Source organism: Coregonus clupeaformis, chromosome 20, assembly GCF_020615455.1.
Source record: "Coregonus clupeaformis isolate EN_2021a chromosome 20, ASM2061545v1, whole genome shotgun sequence".
Classification (NCBI taxonomy): Eukaryota; Metazoa; Chordata; class Actinopteri; order Salmoniformes; family Salmonidae; genus Coregonus; species Coregonus clupeaformis.
In genome coordinates this window covers 38,244,836-38,268,403 of record NC_059211.1, presented here as the reverse complement: position 1 = coordinate 38,268,403, position 23,568 = coordinate 38,244,836, and the positions used below count along the sequence as shown (strand labels likewise).

At 44.6% G+C, this 23,568-nt stretch overlaps 1 protein-coding gene across 1 annotated transcript in view; it reads left to right on the top strand.

The window, feature by feature from the left end:
• Positions 1-7,723: 7,723 nt before the first annotated feature.
• LOC121532903 (leucine-rich repeat-containing protein 52-like) overlaps positions 7,724-23,568 on the top strand; it is a 29,681-nt gene continuing 13,836 nt past the window's right edge. The window contains exons 1-2 of the mRNA XM_041838698.2: positions 7,724-7,826; positions 8,070-9,083. Of these exons, the coding sequence (XP_041694632.2) occupies positions 8,435-9,083 (649 nt within the window). The 5' untranslated portion in view covers positions 7,724-7,826; positions 8,070-8,434. The remainder of the gene's footprint in view (positions 7,827-8,069; positions 9,084-23,568) is intronic.

The following is a 23,568-nucleotide window of genomic DNA, read 5'->3' as shown; positions in this document are numbered from 1 at the left end:
GCCCACTGAGCTAAACTCTAGTCTGGAAGCAAGTCTTTACGTATCAGGCAAGATTACTCATCACGCAATATAGGTTACCGAACCACCTACAATCACCTAGATGCACAATATACACACAACAACTATTTTACAGTTTGGAAAATCCATGTACTAATCTACATGATAATAATAGTATCCTAGCTGGAATATTTTAGCGAGCCCACTCAATTTGTACAGCGCAAAACCATGCACTGTAAGACTGCCTACAGGGATAGGAGGGAGGGAGGGAGGGAGGGAGGGAGGGAGGGGGAGGGAGTTGGAGGGAGGGAGAGAGCGAGAGAGAGAGAGAGAGAGAGAGAGAGAGAGAGAGGGAGGGAGGGAGGGAGGGAGGGAGGGAGGGAGGGAGGGAGGGAGGGAGGGTGGGTGGTTGGGAGGGAGGGAGGGAGGGAGGGAGGGAGGGAGGGAGGGAGGGAGGGAGGGAGGGAGGGAGGGAGGGAGGGAGAAAGAGCGAGAGGAAGGGAGGAAGGGAGGGAGGGAGGGAGGGAGAGAGAGAGAGAGAGAGAGAGAGAAAGGGGGAGAGAGAGGGAGGGAGAGAGAGAGAGAGAGAGAGAGAGAGAGAGAGAGAGAGAGAGAGAGAGAGAGAGAGAGAGAGAGAGAGAGAGGGAGGGAGGGAGAGAGAGAGAGAGAGAGAGAGGGGGAGAGAGCGAGAGAGGGAGGGAGAAAGGAAGAGAGAGAGAGAGAGAGAGAGAGAGAGAGAGAGAGGGAGGGAGGGAGGGAGGGAGGGAGGGAGGGAGGGAGAAAGAGGGTTGTCGGCCTGTAGTGGGTGGATTAGACGATGGAAAGGGAAACGAGGCCTAGCATTACTGTTACTGTACCTTTATAGGAGTTACACAATCACATGAATCACTGGTATACTGTAAGTGTTTATATTTAAGGGGTTAGGGTTGTGACTAATGTACAGGCCTATTCCACTGCAGTCTTTTAGATACTGTTATGTGTGCGTGTGTGACAGTAACTGTATATGCCCTTGCTGTTGACACTGTCCATCAGCAATAAAGCACCATCACAATAATAATATCTCTACCATGCCAGAGGGTGGTGTCCTATTACTGCTGGATCCTAGATGTGTGTGTGTGTGCTGCCAGGTCGCTCAGGATCCTCTGCAAAATATGACGTCCGTCCAGGTAAGCAGGACATCGGGAGATGACTTCAAAACCAGCGCTAGGGCCAACGGTGAATGCATTTACCATCAAGTAGGCTTGGGTTTGACGGGGGTGGTGGGTGGGTGTAAGCCAGGAGCTCTGAGGGTCGCGTGTTCAATCCCAGTGCTAGGCACTCTTTTTTTCTATCCCAAACCTTAACCCTTAACTTAACCATTCAAAATTAATCCCTAAACTTAAACGTGGAGTTGTTTTTGTTTGAACCTTATCCCAAATTTGATGTTTATGGACAAACGTCGGATTCTGCAGTGAGACTGTGAGAGCTTGTTGCAGCGTGTGTGTGTGTGTGTACGTGTATGTGTGTGTGTGTGTGTGTGTGTGTGTGTGTGTGTGTGTGTGTGTGTGTGTGTGCGTGCGGCGTGCGTAAATGCGTGTGTGAGTATGTGCGCACAAGTGTGTGTATGCATTTATGTGTGTCCAGGGAGCAGGTCAGTAAATAGTAGGAGAAATAAGAGCAGTGCTGATCATGTTTTCTATTTCCCTGGGTTGTTACCTTGCTGCTGACCTCCATCTGAGAGTGGCTCATGAATTCAGTGCAACAGACAGTCTGTTTGTGTCAAACTGGTAATGAGGTCATATTGTTTGAATTCTGGAGCAATAATTTATCTTCAAAACATAACAAACAAGGTCATTATCCATAATCAGTTATACATGCACGCACACACTCACACCCGCATACACACTCTCTCCCTATCTCTCTCTCTCTCTCTCTCTCTCTCTCTCTCTCTCTCTCTCTCTCTCTCTCTCTCTCTCTCTCTCTCTCTCTCTCTCTCTCTCTCTCTAGAGTAAAGTAGTCATTAACATGCTTGTTAAATGAACTCCTGGCTCCACAGTACAGAGCAGCAGCTGTATCAGCAGTAACTGGACTAATAAGGAGAGATGCATAAAGTTACATAACATGAACCTGAATAAACATATATGTCCCATACTGCTACTACAGGCTCAATACTGCTTGGCTCCATAAATAATAGGAAAATAAGAGTTCCCGGCAAATGCATTTGGGTATCACATTCGGCTTGCTAGAAGACTGATCACCTCTCATACTGTCTCAGACGACCTTGATCCCTGACCTCTGAACCCTAACCTGAAGTCTGACCCTAGGTTTACAACAGTCAATGTCACAACCAGCATATCGTGGTCTACTGGTGAGTTAGAAAGGGTCATTGGTTCTGTTGAGGTCTAAGTACTGTCAATACTGGACTGTCTGACCATTAATGTTAGAGTGGGTTGGTGCTGATTGCTGTTGCGAACAAGAACCTCTAATAGCCTACTGCTTTAGTACCAGCACCTCTTATGAAATACAATTGAATGTCAGTGTGACACCTTTTTCCAGTTCTGATGGCCGGTATGGAACCTGGGACATCTGAGTATAGTAGCCGACTACAGAATGCTAAACGCTAAATGAGTGTGTATGCTGCAGAGTAGAGTGATGTCAATACTGCTGAGTCTACACTGAAGCAGCTATGACTCAGGATCAGACACACACACACAAACACACACACACACACACACACACAGACACAGACACACACACACACACACTAACAAGAATAGTAAACGAACAACAATTTGACCAACTGGGGACATTTTGTTAGTCCCCTCGAGGTCAAATGCTATTTCTAAGGGGTTTAGGGTTAAGTTTAGAATTAGTGTTAGGGTTAGAATTACGTTAGGGTTAGGAGCTAGGGTTAGGTTTAGGGTTAGGGTTAAGGTTAGGTTTAGGGTTAGGGGTTAGGGAAAATAGGATTTTGAATGGGGATGAATTGTGTGTCACCACAAGGTTAGTTGTACAAGACTGTGTGTGTGTGTGGTACAGCGTGGCATAAAAATACTTGTTTCTATGTGTGTCAAATCCATTATACACTGCATGCCCATGGTCATTTATTATACAGTATCAGCAAGGCCTACGTTATTCATAGACAAAGGTACGGACAGACCCACATGCCACCCCAGTGAAATTTCTGAATAGCTGGAGCAGCGTGTGAGGGTCGCTGATAACACACACACACACACTCTGATAAGCCTTGCTAAATCGTTACGCAGCCCAGAGGTTGGATTATTGGGTTTAACCGGTAGATGTTTTTATTCTGGTGCGACACTCTCTCTATCTCTAACGCATACACGCACATACATACTCGCAAACACACACACACACACACACACACACACACGCACACACGCACACATGCACACACACACACACACGCACACACGCACACACGCACACACAAACACACACACACACACACACACACACACACGCACACACACACACACGCACACACGCACACACGCACACACACGCACACACACACACACACACACACACACGCACACACACACGCACACACGCACACACGCACACACGCACACACAAACACGCACACACGCGCACACGCACACACGCACACACGCACACACGCACACACACACACACACACACACACACACACACACACACACACACACACACACACACGCACACACACACACACACACACACACGCACACACGCACACACGCACACACAAACACACACACACACACACACACACACAGAAAGGTACTTCCTGTCCTTGTATCGTCTGTGTGGAACAATCTGTAACTGGACTCCCTTGTCCCTCTCATGTCCGCCAGATCGCCTGTCGTCTGGACACACACACACAAACACACACACACAAACACACACACACACACACCCTGTCATCTGCAGCATATGGAGGCAGAAATAGGCAACACCTGCAGTGGTGTGTATTCATGGATGCCATGGAAATCCAGGCTTCCCCAAATATTTGACCAATACATTTAAAAAAAATTATATAACAGTTTATCTTTCTTCTATCTGTGTTTTCTGAATTTTCAATTCGCTGAATCTATCTCACCAGAGAAATATTCAGAGCGAAGGAAACAGCGTCACTCTCTCTTGGTATGTGTAGCCCATGTATCTGATGCTGTCAGGACAAAAAGAATATGACATGTTGCTGCCGTAGCATTTCATTGATTGATGCCAGCAAGCAATTGGCCTCCCTTGATAAAAAAAATATATAAAATAATTAGCCAATCAGCGTTGAGCTGAGCTCAACTGTGGGTAGTCCTGGCGCAACAAAACCACCCCCCAAGGGATGCCAGTTTGGATTTGGCTTCACACCAATCAAATCACATCAAAAGCAAAATGTCATTGTCAGATAAACGTGTCTGTTTCTGGTCAGCTTGTGTTGTTATCCTGCAGTAACTAGCTAGCTAAATTGGCCCTTTCCTAAGCCATGGACGAACAGTGGGGAGAACAAGTATTTGATACACTGACGATTTTGCAGGTTTTCCTACTTACAAAGCATGTAGAGGTCTGTAATTTTTTATCATAGGTACACTTCAACTGTGAGAGAAGGAATCTAAAACAAAAATCCAGAAAATCACATTGTATGATTTTTAAGTAATTCATTTGCATTTTATTGCATGACATAAGTATTTGATACATCAGAAAAGCAGAACTTAATATTTGGTACAGAAACCTTTGTTTGCAATTACAGAGATCATACGTTTCCTGTAGGTCTTGACCAGGTTTGCACACACTGCAGCAGGGATTTTGGCCCACTCCTCCATACAGACCTTCTCCAGATCCTTCAGGTTTAGGGGCTGTCGCTGGGCAATACGGACTTTCAGCTCCCTCCAAAGATTTTCTATTGGGTTCAGGTCTGGAGACTGGCTAGGCCACTCCAGGACCTTGAGATGCTTCTTACGGAGCCACTTCTTTGTTGCCCTGGCTGGGTGTTTCGGGTCGTTGTCATGCTAGAAGACCCAGCCACGACCCATCTTCAATGCTCTTACTGAGGGAAGGAGGTTGTTGGCCAAGATCTCACGATACATGGCCCCATCCATCCTCCCCTCAATACGGTGCAGTCGTCCTGTCCCCTTTGCAGAAAAGCATCCACAAATAATGATGTTTCCACCTCCATGCTTCACGGTTGGGATGGTGTTCTTGGGGTTGTACTCATTCTTCTTCTTCCTCCAAACACGGCGAGTGGAGTTTAGGACCAAAAAGCTATATTTTTGTCTCATCAGACCACATGACCTTCTCCCATTCCTCCTCTGGATCATCCAGATGGTCATTGGCAAACTTCAGACAGGCCTGGACATGCACTGGCTTGAGCAGAGGGACCTTGTGTGCGCTGCAGGATTTTAATCCATGACGGCGTAGTGTGTTACTAATGGTTTTCTTTGAGACTGTGGTCCCAGCTCTCTTCAGGTCATTGACCAGGTCCTGCCGTGTAGTTCTGGGCTGATCCCTCACCTTCCTCATGATCATTGATGCCCCACGAGGTGAGATCTTGCATGGAGCGAGGGTGATTGACCGTCATCTTGAACTTCTTCGATTTTCTAATAATTGCGCCAACAGTTGTTGCCTTCTCACCAAGCTGCTTGCCTATTGTCCTGTAGCCCATCCCAGCCTTGTGCAGGTCTACAATTGTATCCCTGATGTCCTTACACAGCTCTCTGGTCTTGGCCATTGTGGAGAGGTTGGAGTCTGTTTGATTGAGTGTGTGGACAGGTGTCTTTTATACAGTAAACGAGTTCAAACAGGTGCAGTTAATACAGGTAATGAGTGGAGAACAGGAGGGCTTCTTAAATAAAAACTAACAGGTCTGTGAGAGCCGGAATTCTTACTGGTTGGTAGGTGATCAAATACTTATGTCATGCAATAAAATGCAAATTAATTACTTCAAAATCATACAATGTGATGTTCTGGATTTTTGTTTTAGATTCCATCTCTCACAGTTGAAGTGTACCTATGATAAAAATGAAAAGACCTCTACATTCTTTGTTAGTAGGAAAACCTGCAAAATCGGCAGTGTATCAAATACTTGTTCTCCCCACTGTAGATGGGGATTTGGACTTGTGGTTTTGACTTAATTCTCTGTACAGGCCAATGATTATAACAGCGATTCTGATCTAATCATAAATTCATACAGTACCAGTCGAAAGTTTGAAAACACCTCATGAAGCTGGTTGAGAGAATGCCAAGAGCGTGCAAAGCTGTCATCAAGGTAAAAGTGTCTTCTTTGAAGAATCTCTAATATAAAATATATTTTGATTTGTTTAACACTTTTTTGGTTACTACATGATTCCATATGTGTTATTTCATAGTTTTGATGTATTCACTATTATTCTACAATGTAGAAAATAGTACAAATAAAGAAAAACCCTGGAATGAGTAGGTGTGTCCAAACTTTTGACTGGTACTGTATATTGTGCTACGGGCCTGAGAATATTGAAGTTCAATATGTAGCCTAGATGTAGCCTTGTAGGCTCACGTTAACTAGCTAGCACACACACACACACACACACACACACACACACACACAGAAATCAGTACCATGGACAGCCACATGTTATTTAGCAACATTGATTTAACTAAATAGTTTTTGGTATCTTTAAGTTTGTTTTCACTTTAATGGTGTTTAAATGTTTAAGCTGAAATGGCGCTGAAATAGCGGAGGCAGTGCTCCTACTTTCTTTATGCTGACTTGCAGTAACTCTCTGTGGTTCTAAATCAGTAGTTGTTTAGTAAACGGTTGAAAACGTTAACTTGCTTGACCATGCTGTAGGTCATGTAACAGTTTGTTACATGCAATATGCTTTGAGGACTTCACCTGACAGTTCTCCAGTTTTTTGATGAAACAAGTGTTTGTGTGGTTGAATTTATTCCTCCACTGTGTGAATGTTGTCTTTTTGTTGTCTTGGCCTTATTGTATATCACGGTGGTATATGAACTAGTGGGTTATAGAGCTCGCCATATTGTCGTCATAAAACCTGGAAATTAGTTACCTCTGGTTCGTTCACCAATCACTATGGGGAAAATGAATGGGGAAAGAATAGGTTTTAGTATAAACACAGAAAAGAGGTTAACACAGGCTTAGGAGATCTTGTACCTTTTGTTCTATGAGATAATAGCAGTTAGTTAACATGACATTTATGAATTATGAAGCCTTTATGTGCTTTCTGTGCTTTTTTTAAATTACATAAATGCTTGACAATTCACAAAAAGTGACATTAGCTGATGAAGATTATATTATAGAACAAAACGTATAAGATCTCCTAAACCTGTGTTTACCACAGATTTTATTTTCGGTCTTTATCCAAAAAACCCATAGGCTTCGTCCAACGAACCATGGCGAAGTTACTGCCTACAAAAATACGCCATTACTATTTCTCTCTATAGAGCAAACAACGCAATTATCACAACATAGGTTGTAATATGTTTTTTTCCTGGTTTGTCTCCCTAAGTGATTTTAATCATGCGCCGCTACAGAACACCTGGTTACGTCACTACGGGTCACAAGTTGTGTGTGGCAGCGAATCACACACACAGTCTGACTAAGAGACTGCTGACACACACACACGCAGACACTGCAGCCCCCCCCCCCCCCTCCCCCCTCCCCTCCCCTCCCCTCCCCTCCTATTACTTTTATATACCCAGCTGCAGAAAGAGAGAGAGAGAGAGCAGAGCAGAGCAGAGCAGCGCAGCGAACACACACATACATGCAGCCAGACCAGCCGAGCAGGCAAATGAGGGATGGACGCACTTCCACTCGCGCTCCGGAATAAGCCAGTGACATCGCAGAACATACGGTAATAATTAAACTATTACAATTCCATTAAAAACAGGCAGTATTACACACAACTCTCTTTAATAGGAAGCGGAGGAATCACATCCTGGAATTTCACCATCCAGTGGTTTGGAAACTATAAACGAACAATGCATTCTGCAGCCGACAACTAACTTAAAATGAAGATACCTAGGCAATAAAAGAAAAGAGTGACTGAGACTCTCTTTTATCTAATCTTTCTCTTCTCTCTCTTTTCTCCTTTCAGGAGAACCTGATAAGCCTTAACGATTCTCACTCACCACGCGACCAGCGCGTCTGTCAGTAGGGTCACCTTCGTAATTAACACGGGCGTCTTGTGGACGTGCGTGGCGTGCGTTTGAGTGAGCGAGATACCGATATCCATTTGGAGCGAGAGAGAAAGAAAGAGAGAGAGAGAGTCTGGATATAAGCAAGATCCAACCCTCCAGACAGCAGCAGAAGCCGCAACCGGAGCCTGTCCTCCAGAGTAGCCATCTAGCCTCACCCCCAGTCCCGCAGCCCCATGCAGGATGCCCGGGGGGGAGCGCTGGTCCTGGGGTGTCCTCCTGGTCCTGCTCAGCCTGAGTTCATGACGCCCTGGGCGGCTTCATCATGCGTCTCCTACCCGCTCCAAGCGCCCAATCTCTCCGGCTACTCTTTCTCTTTCTCTTCGTGATGGGGGTGGCCCCTTCCCCAGCTCTTACTGCAGGCTGCCCGGACAGGTGTGTGTGTGACGACCAGCTGGTGGTCCAGTGCGCTGGGCAGGAGCTCACCCTCTTCCCCAACGACCTCCCTTTAGCCACCCGTCAACTCATCATCTCCAACAACCGCATCGGAGAACTTCCAGCATTGCAACTCAACTACCTGTCTGATCTAGTTTACCTGGACGTCAGCAACAACACCCTGACGGAGATCTCCGAGTCCACCTTCGGGAATCTCCGGAAGCTGGCCTACCTTGACCTGTCCTTCAATACACTGACCCAGATTGAGGACCGGACGTTTGGACCGTTGTCTAGCCTTGTGATGCTACGGCTAACAGACAACCCGGGGCTAAGTGAGATCCACCCGGACGCGTTCTCAGAGAACATGGCTCTGCAAGTGCTGGATGTGAGCAGGAACAACCTGACGACGCTGAACATCAGCTCTCTGATCGCCCTGCCCTCTCTGCGCTCCATGGGGCTCAGTGGGAACCCCTGGAGGTGTGACTGCGAGACTGAGGACCTCTGCCTCTGGGTCCAGATAGAAGGATTCAAGTTCCAAGGTGAGAATGGGGATGGAGGGGTCAGGGGGGTTGTGTGTGTGTATGTGTGTGTGTGTGTGTGTGTGTGTGTGTGTGTGTGTGCGCGTGTGTGCGTGTGTGTGTGTGTGTGTGTGTGTGTGTGAGCGTGTGTGCGTCTGTGAACCACTGTACAGAAAGCAGGATTCAAGTTTGGGGATTTAAGTTGTTCTCTTTGTTTATAGAATATGGGTGACCTGTGCCAGTGTCTTGCTCATGTGCTCCTATAAATCTCACTTTATTAGCCTACTGTCTTTAATTCAGCAGCAATACATGTCCAGCTTGACAGATGTTCAGAGAAAGTGCAGTCCTAATACTCAGGTGGTGTACATGGATAGTTATTAGGCCTATAGCTTAGACTGTTGGCCAGCACCATGTGTTTTGTTGCTGTACCATTCTAGAGAGTAAACAGGCAGTTGTCCTCTGCTGGGATGGAGAGCCAGCGACGCTCCAAGGTCTTATCACTGCTTATCTTCACATCAACTAATTGAGCTAATTTGATGGTGGGCGCTCAGTCAATAGTCCCTGACTGATGGTGGGCGCTCAGTCAATAGTCCCTGACTGACAGCCCACTTGGGGACACCAGCACTGTTTTCACAACACACACACACACACACACACACACACACACACACACACACACACACACACACACACACACACACACACACACACACACACACACACACACACACACAGTCACAGCTAGAGCCTGAGCCAGGGTGAATAACATCACTCTCTCTCTCTCTCTCTCTCTCTCTCTCTCCTCGCTCTCTCTCTCTCTCTCTCTCTCTCTCCCTCCCCCTCTCTCTCTCTCTCTCTCTCTCTCTCTCTCTCTCTCTCTCTCTCTCTCTCTCTCTCTCTCTCTCTCTCCTCCCCCTCTCTCTCTCTCTCCTCCCCCCCTCTCTCTCTCTCGCTCTCTCCCCCCCTCGCTCTCTCTCTCTCCCTACTTCTCTTTCCTCTCTCCCTCCCTCTCTCTCTCTCGCTCCCTCTTTTCTATCTATCTATCTCTCTCTCTCTCTCTCTTTCTCTCTCTCTCTCTCTTTCTCTCTCTCTCTCTCTCTCTCTCTCTCTCTCTCTCTCCCTCTCTCCCTCTCTCCCTCCCCCCTCTCTCGCACTCGCTCTCCCCCCCTCTCTCTCTCGCTCTCTCTCTCTCCCTCCCTCTCTCTCCTCTCTCCCTCCTTCTCTCTCCTCTCTCCCTCTCTTCCCCACTCCCTCCCTCTCTCCTTAACCTCCACCTGTCCTTCACATCACAATAACTCGCCCAAAAATGTGCAGATATGCAGACGTTTTCATTCTCAATGTCTATAGAATTTTCACACTATCTATGCCAAGAGCAGGACCGAGAGGAGGCCTACAACGACATCATCACTTCTGCTGTCAGTTAGCCTACTCTCAGAATAGGAGCCTACTGATTTAGGTCTACTAAAGAGAATAGAACATGTATAATAGTCCTACTCACTGGAGGATAGTAGTCTAATTACTGGCACACAGATCAGTGGAGCATCCCCCCATGCATGCTCTACTATGTGAGAATACCATAGTAGCCTTCATGAAGAGCGTTGAGCATATTGGTACAGGTGCTAGTGTGCTTGTCGGGGTTCCAGGTTCATTCCTGGCTGTACATCTGAGAGGCCAGGGTAGAGATACTGACTATGTCCACTGTCAGCATCAGCACACCTCTCTATCTGTATCTGTGCTATTGGTCCTCTCCTCCACATCTCTCTCATCACTCCTCCTCTCTCATTGTTCTTCTTTGAACCCTCACCCTCCATGCAGCTGCATCAGGTCCTGGTTACTTGGAGTCACTGGTACTTTGAACTAGACCAGACACCATGGCAGAGAAAGAAGGGATGAGATATTGTTTTTATGTACAGTAACGTTGAGATGAAGCATCTCTCCCTTCTCCTCTCTCTCCCGTAGTATGGGATTACATGGATGTCTATTGATATGGCAGCCATATCCATGTACACTAACCAGAGTGACAGTCGGAGGAGAGGGAATGGGGTCAGGAGAAGAGGGAGAGACCGAGGGTGTGTGTGTTTGATAGGGGTCGGTGTACATGACTGTGTGTCTTCGTTGTTTAAGATGTCTCATGTTATGACTGCAGGGCTGAGAGTGTAATGTAAAGAGATTCCTGGTGTCTTTAGCTTGTCATGTGAGTGTGTGTGTGTGTGTGTGTGTGCGTGCATTCGTGCGCACGTGTGTGTTCCACCTGGGCTCCCCATCTTCTAACATGATTAATCAGAGCCCATTCAGAATGTGTCCCTTCCCCTCTTCTCCTCCCTCCTTCCCTCCTCCCCCCTCGTTCCCTCCTCCCCTCCCCTTCTCTCACTACTGTATGCTATGAAAGGGACTCATCACGCTAGCATAGCAGATGTGAAGTAGCTAGCCCATTGTGCAGTGACGTCACCTTCCCTGAGACCTGAAGCCTCGGCCAACCAAGACCATGGTTAGTGCGCTGCTTGGGGAGTATGTTGTGTTGTTGTGAATGGGGGACAGGCAAAAAATTAATCATAAGAAACAAGGTTTTTAAGTGTCTGTCCTAAATCTAGGAGATATAAAACAACTCAGGAAATATATATTTATATTTAACCCCTTTTTTGGGGCACAAAACTACCTTCATACTTCCATTTGTTTTTTTAAACAGGTACCGGTTACCTTCAGACGAGTCTCGTGACACTTGTGGGGGTCGTAGAGCAAAACGGAGAACACCATCATGTTCCATATAGTGGTCATAATAGTTTTAGGTCAAACCGTTCAGACATTTTCGGGAGAAGACCGATTTTCGGGGATGTCTCATGGTCTTACAAACTGCTCTAGCTCTGTCACCTTTCACCGCAGATGCGGAAGTGCGACACTGGCGGATGCAGTGGATTGCAAAAAAACAGATATCTCTAGCTTAAACTGACAGAATTTAATCAGGATTTTAAAAAATGTAACTTAGATTGATGCACCAGTGTGTCAATCGACTCTAGGGGGTTGGTTGCTGTGTGTGTTGACTATGGCATTATTGTGTGTCTTCTCTAACATTCTAAAAGCAGGGCAGAGTCGAAGGGTAGCTGTGTAACGCAAGTGTATAAGACAGAGGCATGGGTGTGTGTATGTGTAGGTGTGTGAGAGAGACAACGAGCGAATGACAAAGACATAGGGAGACAGAGAGAAAGAGACAGGGAGAGAAAGAGAGAGAGAATGAGATGAACAATGAGATAAACAATGAGACAGAAAATGATAGACAGATATGGATAAAGACAGATGAGAGTGAAAATGAGACGGAAAAAGTGATGAAGACAGATTGAGAGAATAAACAAGGGAGGGAGAGAGAGAGAGCTGTTGCTATCTGACCTTCACTTTCTCCTCATCCTTCAACGGAGGAAGGAGGGTTTACCGTGAAAGGATGGCGGGAGGGATGAGGCATTGAAATTATGGTGATCTGATTAATACCATAGCGGAGAGGAGAGAGTGTGAAGGTGCGCTTGTGTGGGTGTGTGTGTGTCTTTGTGTCTCTGTGTGTGTGTGTGTGTGTGTGTGTGCGTGCGTGCGTGCGTGCGCTAAGGAATTATTCAGCCTAGTCGATGTGATGAAGAAAGGTCAACTATTCTTAGTCAACCTCTCTCTCTCTCTCTCAGCCAGATATAGCAGTCTTTCTTCATACATCTAAAGAGAGATGCAGATTTTTTACCAAACAAAAGAAGTGCTTCAAGTGGAATGAAAAAGTGGCCGGTACTCATTTAAATAATATTTTAATCATGTTTTAATCATATTTTAATCATGTTTTAATCATGTTTGACAGACAGTATTCTGTAAGAGGTGCTACTGGTGAGCACCAGTCCGATTCAACCACTGGGGTTGACAGAAATGTTGTTTTTAGCCATTTAGCTAAAAGAAGAGCTGTCTTCTTACTTCAGTTCAGCTACATGGCATTTGTTTGGAGGTCAAAAGCCCCTTTTCTCAGAATAAGCAAGAGCATAACCACATCAGTGGCTCTCTCACACACATGCAGTAGCACACAAACACACACACACACACACACACACACACACACACACACACAAGCATTCATGCACGAGCACACAGTACAGCTACTCACACACATCCATACATCATTCTAAGCAATTTTCTGCATCGATGAGGTTGGGAGGAAAGATTAAAAACAGAAAGATAAAAGTAGCATCCTCCTCCTCTATAGGATTACCATATGTACACACACACACGGCACACACACACACACACACACACACACACACACACACACACACACACACACACACACACACACACACACACACACACACACACACACACACTCGCACACACACACGGCACACACACACACACACACACAAACACACACGGTCATAATTAGTGTGTTATAAATAGCTCTGTTTACAGTCGGAGCAGGAGTCTGCCTTCCAGGTTAATACTTCACAACCCATATCAGCTCTCTCTCTGTGTGTGTGTGTGTGTGTTTGTGTGGTACTTGAGTACGCTATGAAGTGGTGGGACTTACTCTGTTATCTGACTTCATTGCTGCTTTCTCTGAGTCGAGAGGAAAGTCGGGACAGATGAGAGAGAGGGAAGAGAGAGAGAGAGAGAGAGAGTCAGTGATTATGTTTCAGGAACGTAATTTCTCTAGAACTTCAGTGAAATGTAAATGGTCTTGTATTTAGCTCTGCTGTGTGTAATAACTAGTCTGGAAAGCAGCCGGTGATTCGGCACAGTACAGTGCAGCCCAGTTCTGCTGTCACACAGCCGCTCCAGGTGTTCAAGCCAATGTGTGTGTACTGTGTGAGTACCCGCAAACATGATTTATGCTCGTATGTTAGTGTTTGTGTGTGTGTTACTAGCTTGCTTGTTTGTATGATGAGTGTGTCTGTCTGTACACACATAGAGGCTCTTTGGTGTAAGTGCTCAGTGAGTGTCGATTCGGTTGGTCTGGTCCTGAGATGCTTCTCTCCTCACACCCCTGCGACTGGCACTGCTCACTCTGTCAAAGTCACACACACAGTAATGGAAGGAGATCATGTGTAACCATCTAAAACTGCTAAAACGAGTGTGTGTGTGTGTGTGTCTGTGTCTGTGTGTGTGTGTGTGTGTGTGTGTGTGTGTGTTTGTGTGTGTGTGTCTGATCCTGAGTCATAGCTGCTTCAGTGTAGACTCAGCAGTATTGACATCACTCTACTCTGCAGCATACACACTCATTTAGCATTCTGTAGTCGGCTACTATACTCAGATGTCCCAGGTTCCATACCGGCCGTCAGAACTGGAAAAAGGTGTCACACTGACATTCAATTGTATTTCATAATAAGTGCTGGTACTAAAGCAGTAGGCTATTAGAGGTTCTTGTTCGCAACAGCAATCAGCACCAACCCACTCTAACATTAATGGTCAGACAGTCCAGTGTTGACAGTACTTAGACCTCAACAGAACCAATGACCCTTTCTAACTCACCAGTAGACCACGATATGCTGGTTGTGACATTGACTGTTGTAAACCTGGGGTCAGACTTCAGGTTAGGGGTCAGAGGTCAGGGATCAAGGTCGTCTGAGACAGTATGAGAGGTGATCAGTCTTCTAGCAAGCCGAATGTGATACCAAATGCATTTGCCGGGAACTCTTATTTTCCTATTATTTATGGAGCCAAGCAGTATTGAGCCTGTAGTAGCAGTATGGGACATGTATGTTTATTCAGGTTCATGTTATGTAACTTTATGCATCTCTCCTTATTAGTCCAGTTACCAATGACTACTTTACTCTAGATTAGAGAGAGAGAGAGAGAGAGAGAGAGAGAGCGAGAGAGAGAGAGAAAGAGAGAGAGAGATAGGGAGAGAGTGTGCATGCGGGTGTGAGTGTGTGCGTGCGTGCATGTATAACTGATTATGGATAATGATCTTGTTTGTTATGTTTTGAAGATAAATTATTGCTCCAGAATTCAAACAATATGACCTCATTACCAGTTCAACACAAACAGACTGTCTGTTGCACTGAACACATGAGCCACTCTCAGATGGAGGTCAGCAGCAAGGTAACAACCCAGGGAAATAGAAAACATGATCAGCACTGCTCTTATTTCTCCTACTATTTACTGACCTGCTCCCTGGACACACACAAATGCATACACACACTTGCGCGCACATACTCACACACGCACCTACGCACGCCGCACGCACGCACACACACACACACACACACACACACACACACACACACACACACACACACACACACACACACACACACACACACACACACACACACACACACACACACACACACACACACACACACACACACACACACACACACACACACACACACACACACACACACACACACAAACACACGCACACACAGAGACATAGCCCTGGGACTGGTCATTTGAAGGTGGCATACTTCACAGGGCCATTATAGTATGACAGTGGCACTACTGTCCAGTGTCCTAATAGTAATAATAGCCATTCCATCAAACATTCCAAGAACATTAGCTACGATTCCTATTAAGGTAGGGTTTTATCTAACATTAGAATGATAACATCCCATCCCATCTTTTTTTATGTTTTAAATTAAATATCCTTGGAATGTTCTCCTAACATTCCCTAAAATGTTGTGCACAACATCTGTAACAACCACTGCAGAACCTTCCCCAAAAGTTCTCATTAGGTTTCCAGGTAATGTAATGTAATGTACCAGTAATGTTTTCCCAGCAAACAAAAATTGTTTCTGTGAAAGTTCCCACAACATTCATTAGGTTGCGGAAAGTGTTCTCATAAGACAACAACTGTCCAGTCGTGCTGATTATTATACAATGCTTATATAAAACATTCGCCTGATGTTGCAAGAACGTTCCCGGAACACATTTTGGCTGTACTTTAAAGGTTCCCAGAATGTTTAATTAGGTTGTGGGAACAGTCTGGTGCGAACATTGTGGGGACATCACAAAAGACATGTTCCCAAAACACAAAAGAACTGTCCAGTTTTGCGGATGATTATTCAGTTAAATGGAACTAAATGTAATTGAAAATGTAATCTACGTAATCCCCAAAAGTCATTATTTATAAACAATAACTAGTAATGCTGCATACTACAAGAAAGGTTGAAATCTCACTTTCTGGTAAAAATAGTTATACATTGCTGAGGTGTAGTCACTTTTGAGGACACAAGCTCAACTACACAGTACAAATATATTTTTTTATATGATGTATTTCCTTTTCAACAAAACTGTATGAATAAGGCTTGAAATTATGACTTATATGCATTCTAAATATAGTATAGTAAAATTATAAAATGACTAACTATAAGATTTCCCCTTCCTTATAACTGTAAATACATACTTGTATGTTTAGTGTTAGAGAAAATTTGCATATTTTCTAAAGATCTCTCTTGATCAAAATGTCTTCCCCCATTTTTGTGAACGTCTCACAGAGCTCTAGCTTGGCTTTCTGAAATCATTAGGAACTCACCTTTCATCTCATATTAATATTGTCCATCTATGACAAACAGAAAGTGTTTTTTGTTTCAAATCTATGAATTATTTTAGATGAATAGCTATAAATTGATCTCTGAATGTGCTACCGTGATGAAACCACTCTCTCCTGCTACTCTACAATGTAAGGAATGCTGGCATGTGTTTTGTTGGTGGCTGTGACGTAGGGTTCAGCCAGGGGTTGATGGACAGTTGGAAGAGCGAATTAAATGGTAGGAGGGACATCCCAGCTTCAAGTAGTTTCAGATTTCACATCCCACATCACACAGGCTCAGTAAATACACTACGGTGTCAATGGGAACTAGGGCTATCGCTTAATGCAAGCCATTTCGATCTACGGTGTCCACAGATCGATTTATAGGTGAAAATGTCAGTCAGAACCGGTACCAGAACCACGCAGGTCCACATGTTTTATTTGTCTTAATTCTTTACCCCCTTTTTCTCCCCAATTTCGTGATATCCAATTGCGATCCAATTACGATCTTGTCTCATCGTTGCAACTCCCCAACGGGCTCGGGCGAGGCGAAGGTCGGGTCATGCGTCCTCCGAAACATGATCCACCAAACCGCGCTTCTTAACACCCGCCCTCTTAACCCGGAAGCCAGCAGCACCAATGTGTCGGAGGAAACACAGTTCAACTGACGACTGAAGTCAGCCTGCAGGCGCCCGGACCGCCACAAGGAGTCGCTAGAGCGTGATGAGCCAAGTAAAGCGCCCCCGGCCAAACCCTCCCCTAACCCGGACAATGCTGGGCCAATTGTGCGCCGTCCTATGGGACTCCCGGTCACGGCCGGTTGTGACACAGCCTGGGATCAAACCTGGGTCTGTAGTAATGCTTCAAGCACTGTGATGCAGTGCCTTAGACCGCTGCGCCACTCGGGAGGCCTAAACAGGGGACTTTAAACAATGTTTCTTTTAGGGTGCAAAAAACATTCACCTGATGTTACAAGAACGTTCCCAGACCACATTTTGTCTGTTCTTTAAAGGATCCCAGAATATTTCATTAGGTTGTAGGAACAGTCTGGTGGGAACATTGTGGGGACATCAAAAAAACTGTTCAGTTGTGCGGATGATTATACAATGTTAATTTTAGGGTGCAAAAAACATTCACCTGATGTTATAAGAACGTTCCCAGAATACTTTTTTTTTAACGTTTAAAAGTTCATAACACATTTATTTAGGTTGTGGGAACATTGTGGGGAGATAGGTTCCCAAAACACTACAACTCTTCAGTTGTAAACATTTTCAGATAATGTTTGTATCAGGGTGCACAAAACATTCCTATGATGTTGCAAGAATATTGACAGGACTGAGTTCAAAGGTTCCCAGAACATTTAATTAGATTGGGTTCCCAAAACACAAAATATGCTCAGTTGTGATAACATTCATACAATGTTTAAGTTAGGTTGCATAGGACATTACCTTAATGTTGTAAGAATGTTGACAGAATACCTGGTCTAAGTTCCATTAAGTTATGGAAGTTGTCTTTGTTTTTGCAAGAATATTCTTGTGATATTCATGAAGGTTGCACAGAACATTCCCACAATGTTGCAGAATGTTCCGATGACGTTCATAGCATATTTGGTTTAGGTTTAACATAAGATTCCATTGATTTTCACGCAATATACATTTTACCTTGTCTTAGAGGTCCTCAGAACATTTCAAGAAAATGTCAAAAGTGTTATATTGAAGTTTTACCTACTAATAGCACAATATTCTCAGCATGCAAATTTGTAGCTCCCTAAAGCAAATTGGAATAGATGTCCAAAATGTGTCTCGCTACATTGAACTGCAATTCACATTTGAGGACTGTATTGTAGGCTCACTACAAGGTGAGATAGACACACTGCATTTTAATTACACGGCATTTCATTTACAGGACATTTGAACAGCATTTAATCACACAAACACAACCATATTTTTTATGCTTTATATATTGACAACCTGCAATGCCTGGTTCTCAAGCCAGGTCTTTTATCCTCTGCGCCACCAGCAAAGCTCTACTACATCTTATTTTTTCAGTATATAGCCATGGCAGTATGGTCAATCAGGAATTCATTGTTTCTGTTTTAGCCTTAGAAATACTGCTAAATGGGTTATTCAACATCACTTTATATGCTGCATACTTCTGGGCCCATATTTACAAGGTATCCAAGACTATGAGTGCTGATCTAGGATCTTCTTTTCAGATCTTTTAAAAAATAAGACAGGGGGGGACCATATCAAGCGTCTCAAAGTAGGGATTACAGTGGGGGAAAAAAGTATTTAGTCAGCCACCAATTGTGCAAGTTCTCCCACTTAAAAAGATGAGAGAGGCCTGTAATTGTCATCATAGGTACACGTCAACTATGACAGACAAATTGAGAAAACAAAATCCAGAAAATCACATTGTAGGATTTTTAATGAATTTATTTGCAAATTATGGTGGAAAATAAGTATTTGGTCACCTACAAACAAGCAAGATTTCTGGCTCTCACAGACCTGTAACTTCTTCTTTAAGAGGCTCCTCTGTCCTCCACTCGTTACCTGTATTAATGGCACCTGTTTGAACTTGTTATCAGTATAAAAGACACCTGTCCACAACCTCAAACAGTCACACTCCAAACTCCACTATGGCCAAGACCAAAGAGCTGTCAAAGGACACCAGAAACAAAATTGTAGACCTGCACCAGGCTGGGAAGACTGAATCTGCAATAGGTAAGCAGCTTGGTTTGAAGAAATCAACTGTGGGAGCAATTATTAGGAAATGGAAGACATACAAGACCACTGATAATCTCCCTCGATCTGGGGCTCCACGCAAGATCTCACCCCGTGGGGTCAAAATGATCACAAACGGTGAGCAAAAATCCCAGAACCACACGGGGGGACCTAGTGAATGACCTGCAGAGAGCTGGGACCAAAGTAACAAAGCCTACCATCAGTAACACACTACGCCGCCAGGGACTCAAATCCTGCAGTGCAAGATGTGTCCCCCTGCTTAAGCCAGTACATGTCCAGGCCCATCTGAAGTTTGCTAGAGTGCATTTGGATGATCCAGAAGAGGATTGGGAGAATGTCATATGGTCAGATGAAACCAAAATATAACTTTTTTGGTAAAAACTCAACTCGTCGTGTTTGGAGGACAAAGAATGCTGAGTTGCATCCAAAGAACACCATACCTACTGTGAAGCATGGGGGTGGAAACATCATGCTTTGGGGCTGTTTTTCTGCCAAGGGACTAGGACGACTGATCTGTGTAAAGGAAAGAATGAATGGGGCCATGTATCGTGAGATTTTGAGTGAAAACCTCCTTCCATCAGCAAGGGCATTGAAGATGAAACGTGGCTGGGTCTTTCAGCATGACAATGATCCCAAACACACCGCCCAGGCAACGAAGGAGTGGCTTCGTAAGAAGCATTTCAAGGTCCTGGAGTGGCCTAGCCAGTCTCCAGATCTCAACCCCATAGAAAATCTTTGGAGGGAGTTGAAAGTCCGTGTTGCCCAGCGAAAGCCCCAAAACACCACTGCTCTAGAGGAGATCTGCATGGAGGAATGGGCCAAAATACCAGCAACAGTGTGTGAAAACCTTGTGAAGACTTACAGAAAACATTTGACCTGTGTCATTGCCAACAAAGGGTATATAACAAAGTATTGAGAAACTTTTGTTATTGACCAAATACTTATTTTCCACCATAATTTGCAAATAAATTCATTAAAAATCCTACAATGTGATTTTCTGGATTTCTTTTTCTCAGTTTGTCTGTCATAGTTGACGTGTACCTATGATGAAAATTACAGGCCTCTCTCATCTTTTTAAGTGGGAGAACTTGCACAATTGGTGGCTGACTAAATACTTTTTTTCCCACTGTATATCAAGTGCATAAAAACAAAAAAGTTGAACAGTCAATTTTTACACAATGTTTTACTTTTTTACAGTTAGTCTAAATTCCGCATTTCTAAATTCTGCATGCTATTTGGTTATCAACATTGAACAAAAATATGAACGCAACATGTAAAGTGTTGGTCCCATGTTTCATGAGCTGAAATAAAATATCCCAGAAATGTTCCATACGCACAAATAGCTTATTTCTCTAAGATGTACACATTTTACATCCCTGCAAGATAATCCATCCACCTGACAGGTGTGGCATATCAAGAAGCTGATTAAACAGTATGATCATTACACAGGTGCACCTTAAAATGCCAGTCTAAAATGTGCAGTTTTGTCACACAACACAATGCCACAAATGTCTCAAGTTTTGAGGAAGCGTGCAATTGGCATGCTGATTGCAGGAATGTCCACCAGAGCTGTTGCCAAGTAATTTAATGTTAATTTCTCTACCATCGTTTTAGAGAATTTGGCAGTACGTCCAACCAGCCTCACAACCACAGACCACGCGTATGGCATTGTGTGGGCGAGCGGTTTGCTGATGTCAACGTTGTGAACAGAGTGCCCCATGGTGGCAGTAGGGTTATGTTATGGGCAGGCATAAGCTATGGACAACGAACACAATTGCATTTTATCGATGGCAATTTGAATGCACAAAATTACCGTGACAATAATTGTTTTAAAGGTATCTGTGCCCAACAGATGCATATCTGTATTTCCAGTCATGTGAAATCCATAGATTAGGGCCTAATGAATTTATTTCAATTGACTGATTTCCTCATATGAACTGTAACGTCAATGAAATTGTATTTATATTTTTGTTCAGTATATTTAACCAACTATTTTGCAGTCTTATGGCTTGGGGTTAGAAGCTGTTCAGGGTCCTGCTGGTTCCAGACATGGTGTATTGGTACTGCTTGCCGTGCGGTAGCAGAGAGAACAGTCTAAGACTTGGGCGGCTGGAGACCATTTTTAGGGCCTTCCTCTGACACTGCCTGGTATATATATATATATACATGCCATTTAGCAGACACTTTTATCCAAAGCGACTTACAGTCATGCGTGCATACATTTATTTATTTTTTTGTGTGTTTTTTTTGTGTTTGGGTGGTCCCGGGGATCGAACCCACTACCTTGGCGTTACAAGCGCCGTGCTCTACCAGCTGAGCTACAGAGGACCACAGAGATCCTTGATGGCAGGGAGCTTTGCCCCAGTGATGCACTGGGCTATACGTATTACCCTCTGTAGCGCCTTGCGGTTGGATGCCAGGCAGTTGCCATACCAAGCGGCCATGCAGCCCGTCAAGATGCTCTCAATGGTGCAGCTGTATAACTTTTTTTTGAATGCCAAGTCTTTTCAGCCTGTTCAGGGGGGGAAGAGGCATTGTCTTGCTCTCTTTACGACTGTGTTGGTGTGTGTGGACCTTGATAGATCCTTAGTGATGTGGACACAGAGGAAATTGAAGCTCTCGACCCGCTCCACTACAGCCGCGTCGATATGAAAGGGGGCGTGCTTGGCCCTCCGTTTCCTGTAGTCCACAATCAGCTCCTTTGTCTTGCTGACATTGAGGGAGAGGTTGTTGTCCTGGCACCACCCTGCCAGGTCTCTGACCTCCTCCCTATAGGCTGTCTCATTGTCGTCTGTGATCAGGCCTACCACCGCCGTGTTGTCTGCAAACGTAATGATGGTGTTGGAATCGTGCGTGGCCACACAGTCATGGGTGAACATGGAGTACACGAGGGGACTGAGCACATCCCTGAGGGGCCCCTGTGTTGAGGGTCAGCGTGGCGGATGTGTTGTTGCCTACCCTAACCACATGGGGGCAGTCCGTTAGGAAGTCCCGGATCCAGTTGCAGAGGGAGATGTTCAGTCCCACAATGAGCTATAGTCAATGAACATCATTCTCACATAGGTGTTCCTCTTGTCCAGGTGGGAAAGGGCAGTGTGGAGTGCAATAGAGATTGCGTCATCTGTCGATCTGTTGGGGCAGTATGCGAATTGGAGTGAGTCCAGGGTGTCTGGCTGCAGAGCTGAAGATTACATGTTCAATCCCACATATTCTTTAACCATGTTTATTTTTTGCACTTTATACGTTGACAATCTGCACATGTGAATTGTAAAACATATGGTTGTGTTTGTAATGTTACATGCTGTTCAAATGTCCTATGAATGAAATTAAAATGCCATGTGTCTCTATATCACTTACAATACAGTTCTCAAATGTCAATTGCCAATAATCTAGAGAGAAACATTGGGAATGTATTCCAAACTGCTTTAAGGAGCTACACATTTGCATGCTGATTCAATTATATTTGTTCCTTATCAATTTACACAAAGTAACCCATAATGACAAAGCGAAACAGGTTTTTAGAAATGTTTGCAAATTTATTACAAATAAAAAACAGAAATACCTTATTTACATAAGTATTCAGACCCTTTGCTATGAGACTCGAAATTGAGCTCAGGTGCATCCTGTTTCCATTGATCATCCTTGAGATGTTTCTACAACTTTACCTGTGGTAAATTCAATTGATTGGACATGATTTGGAAAGGCACACACCTGTGTATATATAAGGTCCCAAAGTTGACAGTGCATGTCAGAGCAAAAACCATGTCAGAGCAAAAACCAAGCCATGAGGTTGAAGGAATTGTCCGTAGAGCTCAGAGACAGGATTGTGTCGAGGCACAGATCTGGGGAAGGGTACCAAAACATTTATGCAGCATTGAAGGTCCCCAAGAACACAGTGGCCTCCATCCTTCTTAAATGGAAGAAGTTTGGAACCACTAAGACTCTTCCTAGGCCAAACTGAGCAATCGGGGGAGAAGGGCCTTGGTCAGGGAGGTGACCAAGAACCCGATGGTCATTCTGACAGAGCTCCAGAGTTCCTCTGTGGAGATGGAAGAACCTTCCAGAAGGACAACCATCTCTGCAGCACTCCACCAATCAGGCCTTTATGGTAGAGTGGCCAGACGGAAGCCACTCCTCAGTAAAAGGCATATGACATCCCCCTTGGAGTTTGCCAAAAGGCACCTAAAGGACTCTCAGACCATGAGAAACAAGATTCTCTGGTCTGATGAAACCAAGATTGAACTCTTTGGCCTGAATTCTAATCGTCATA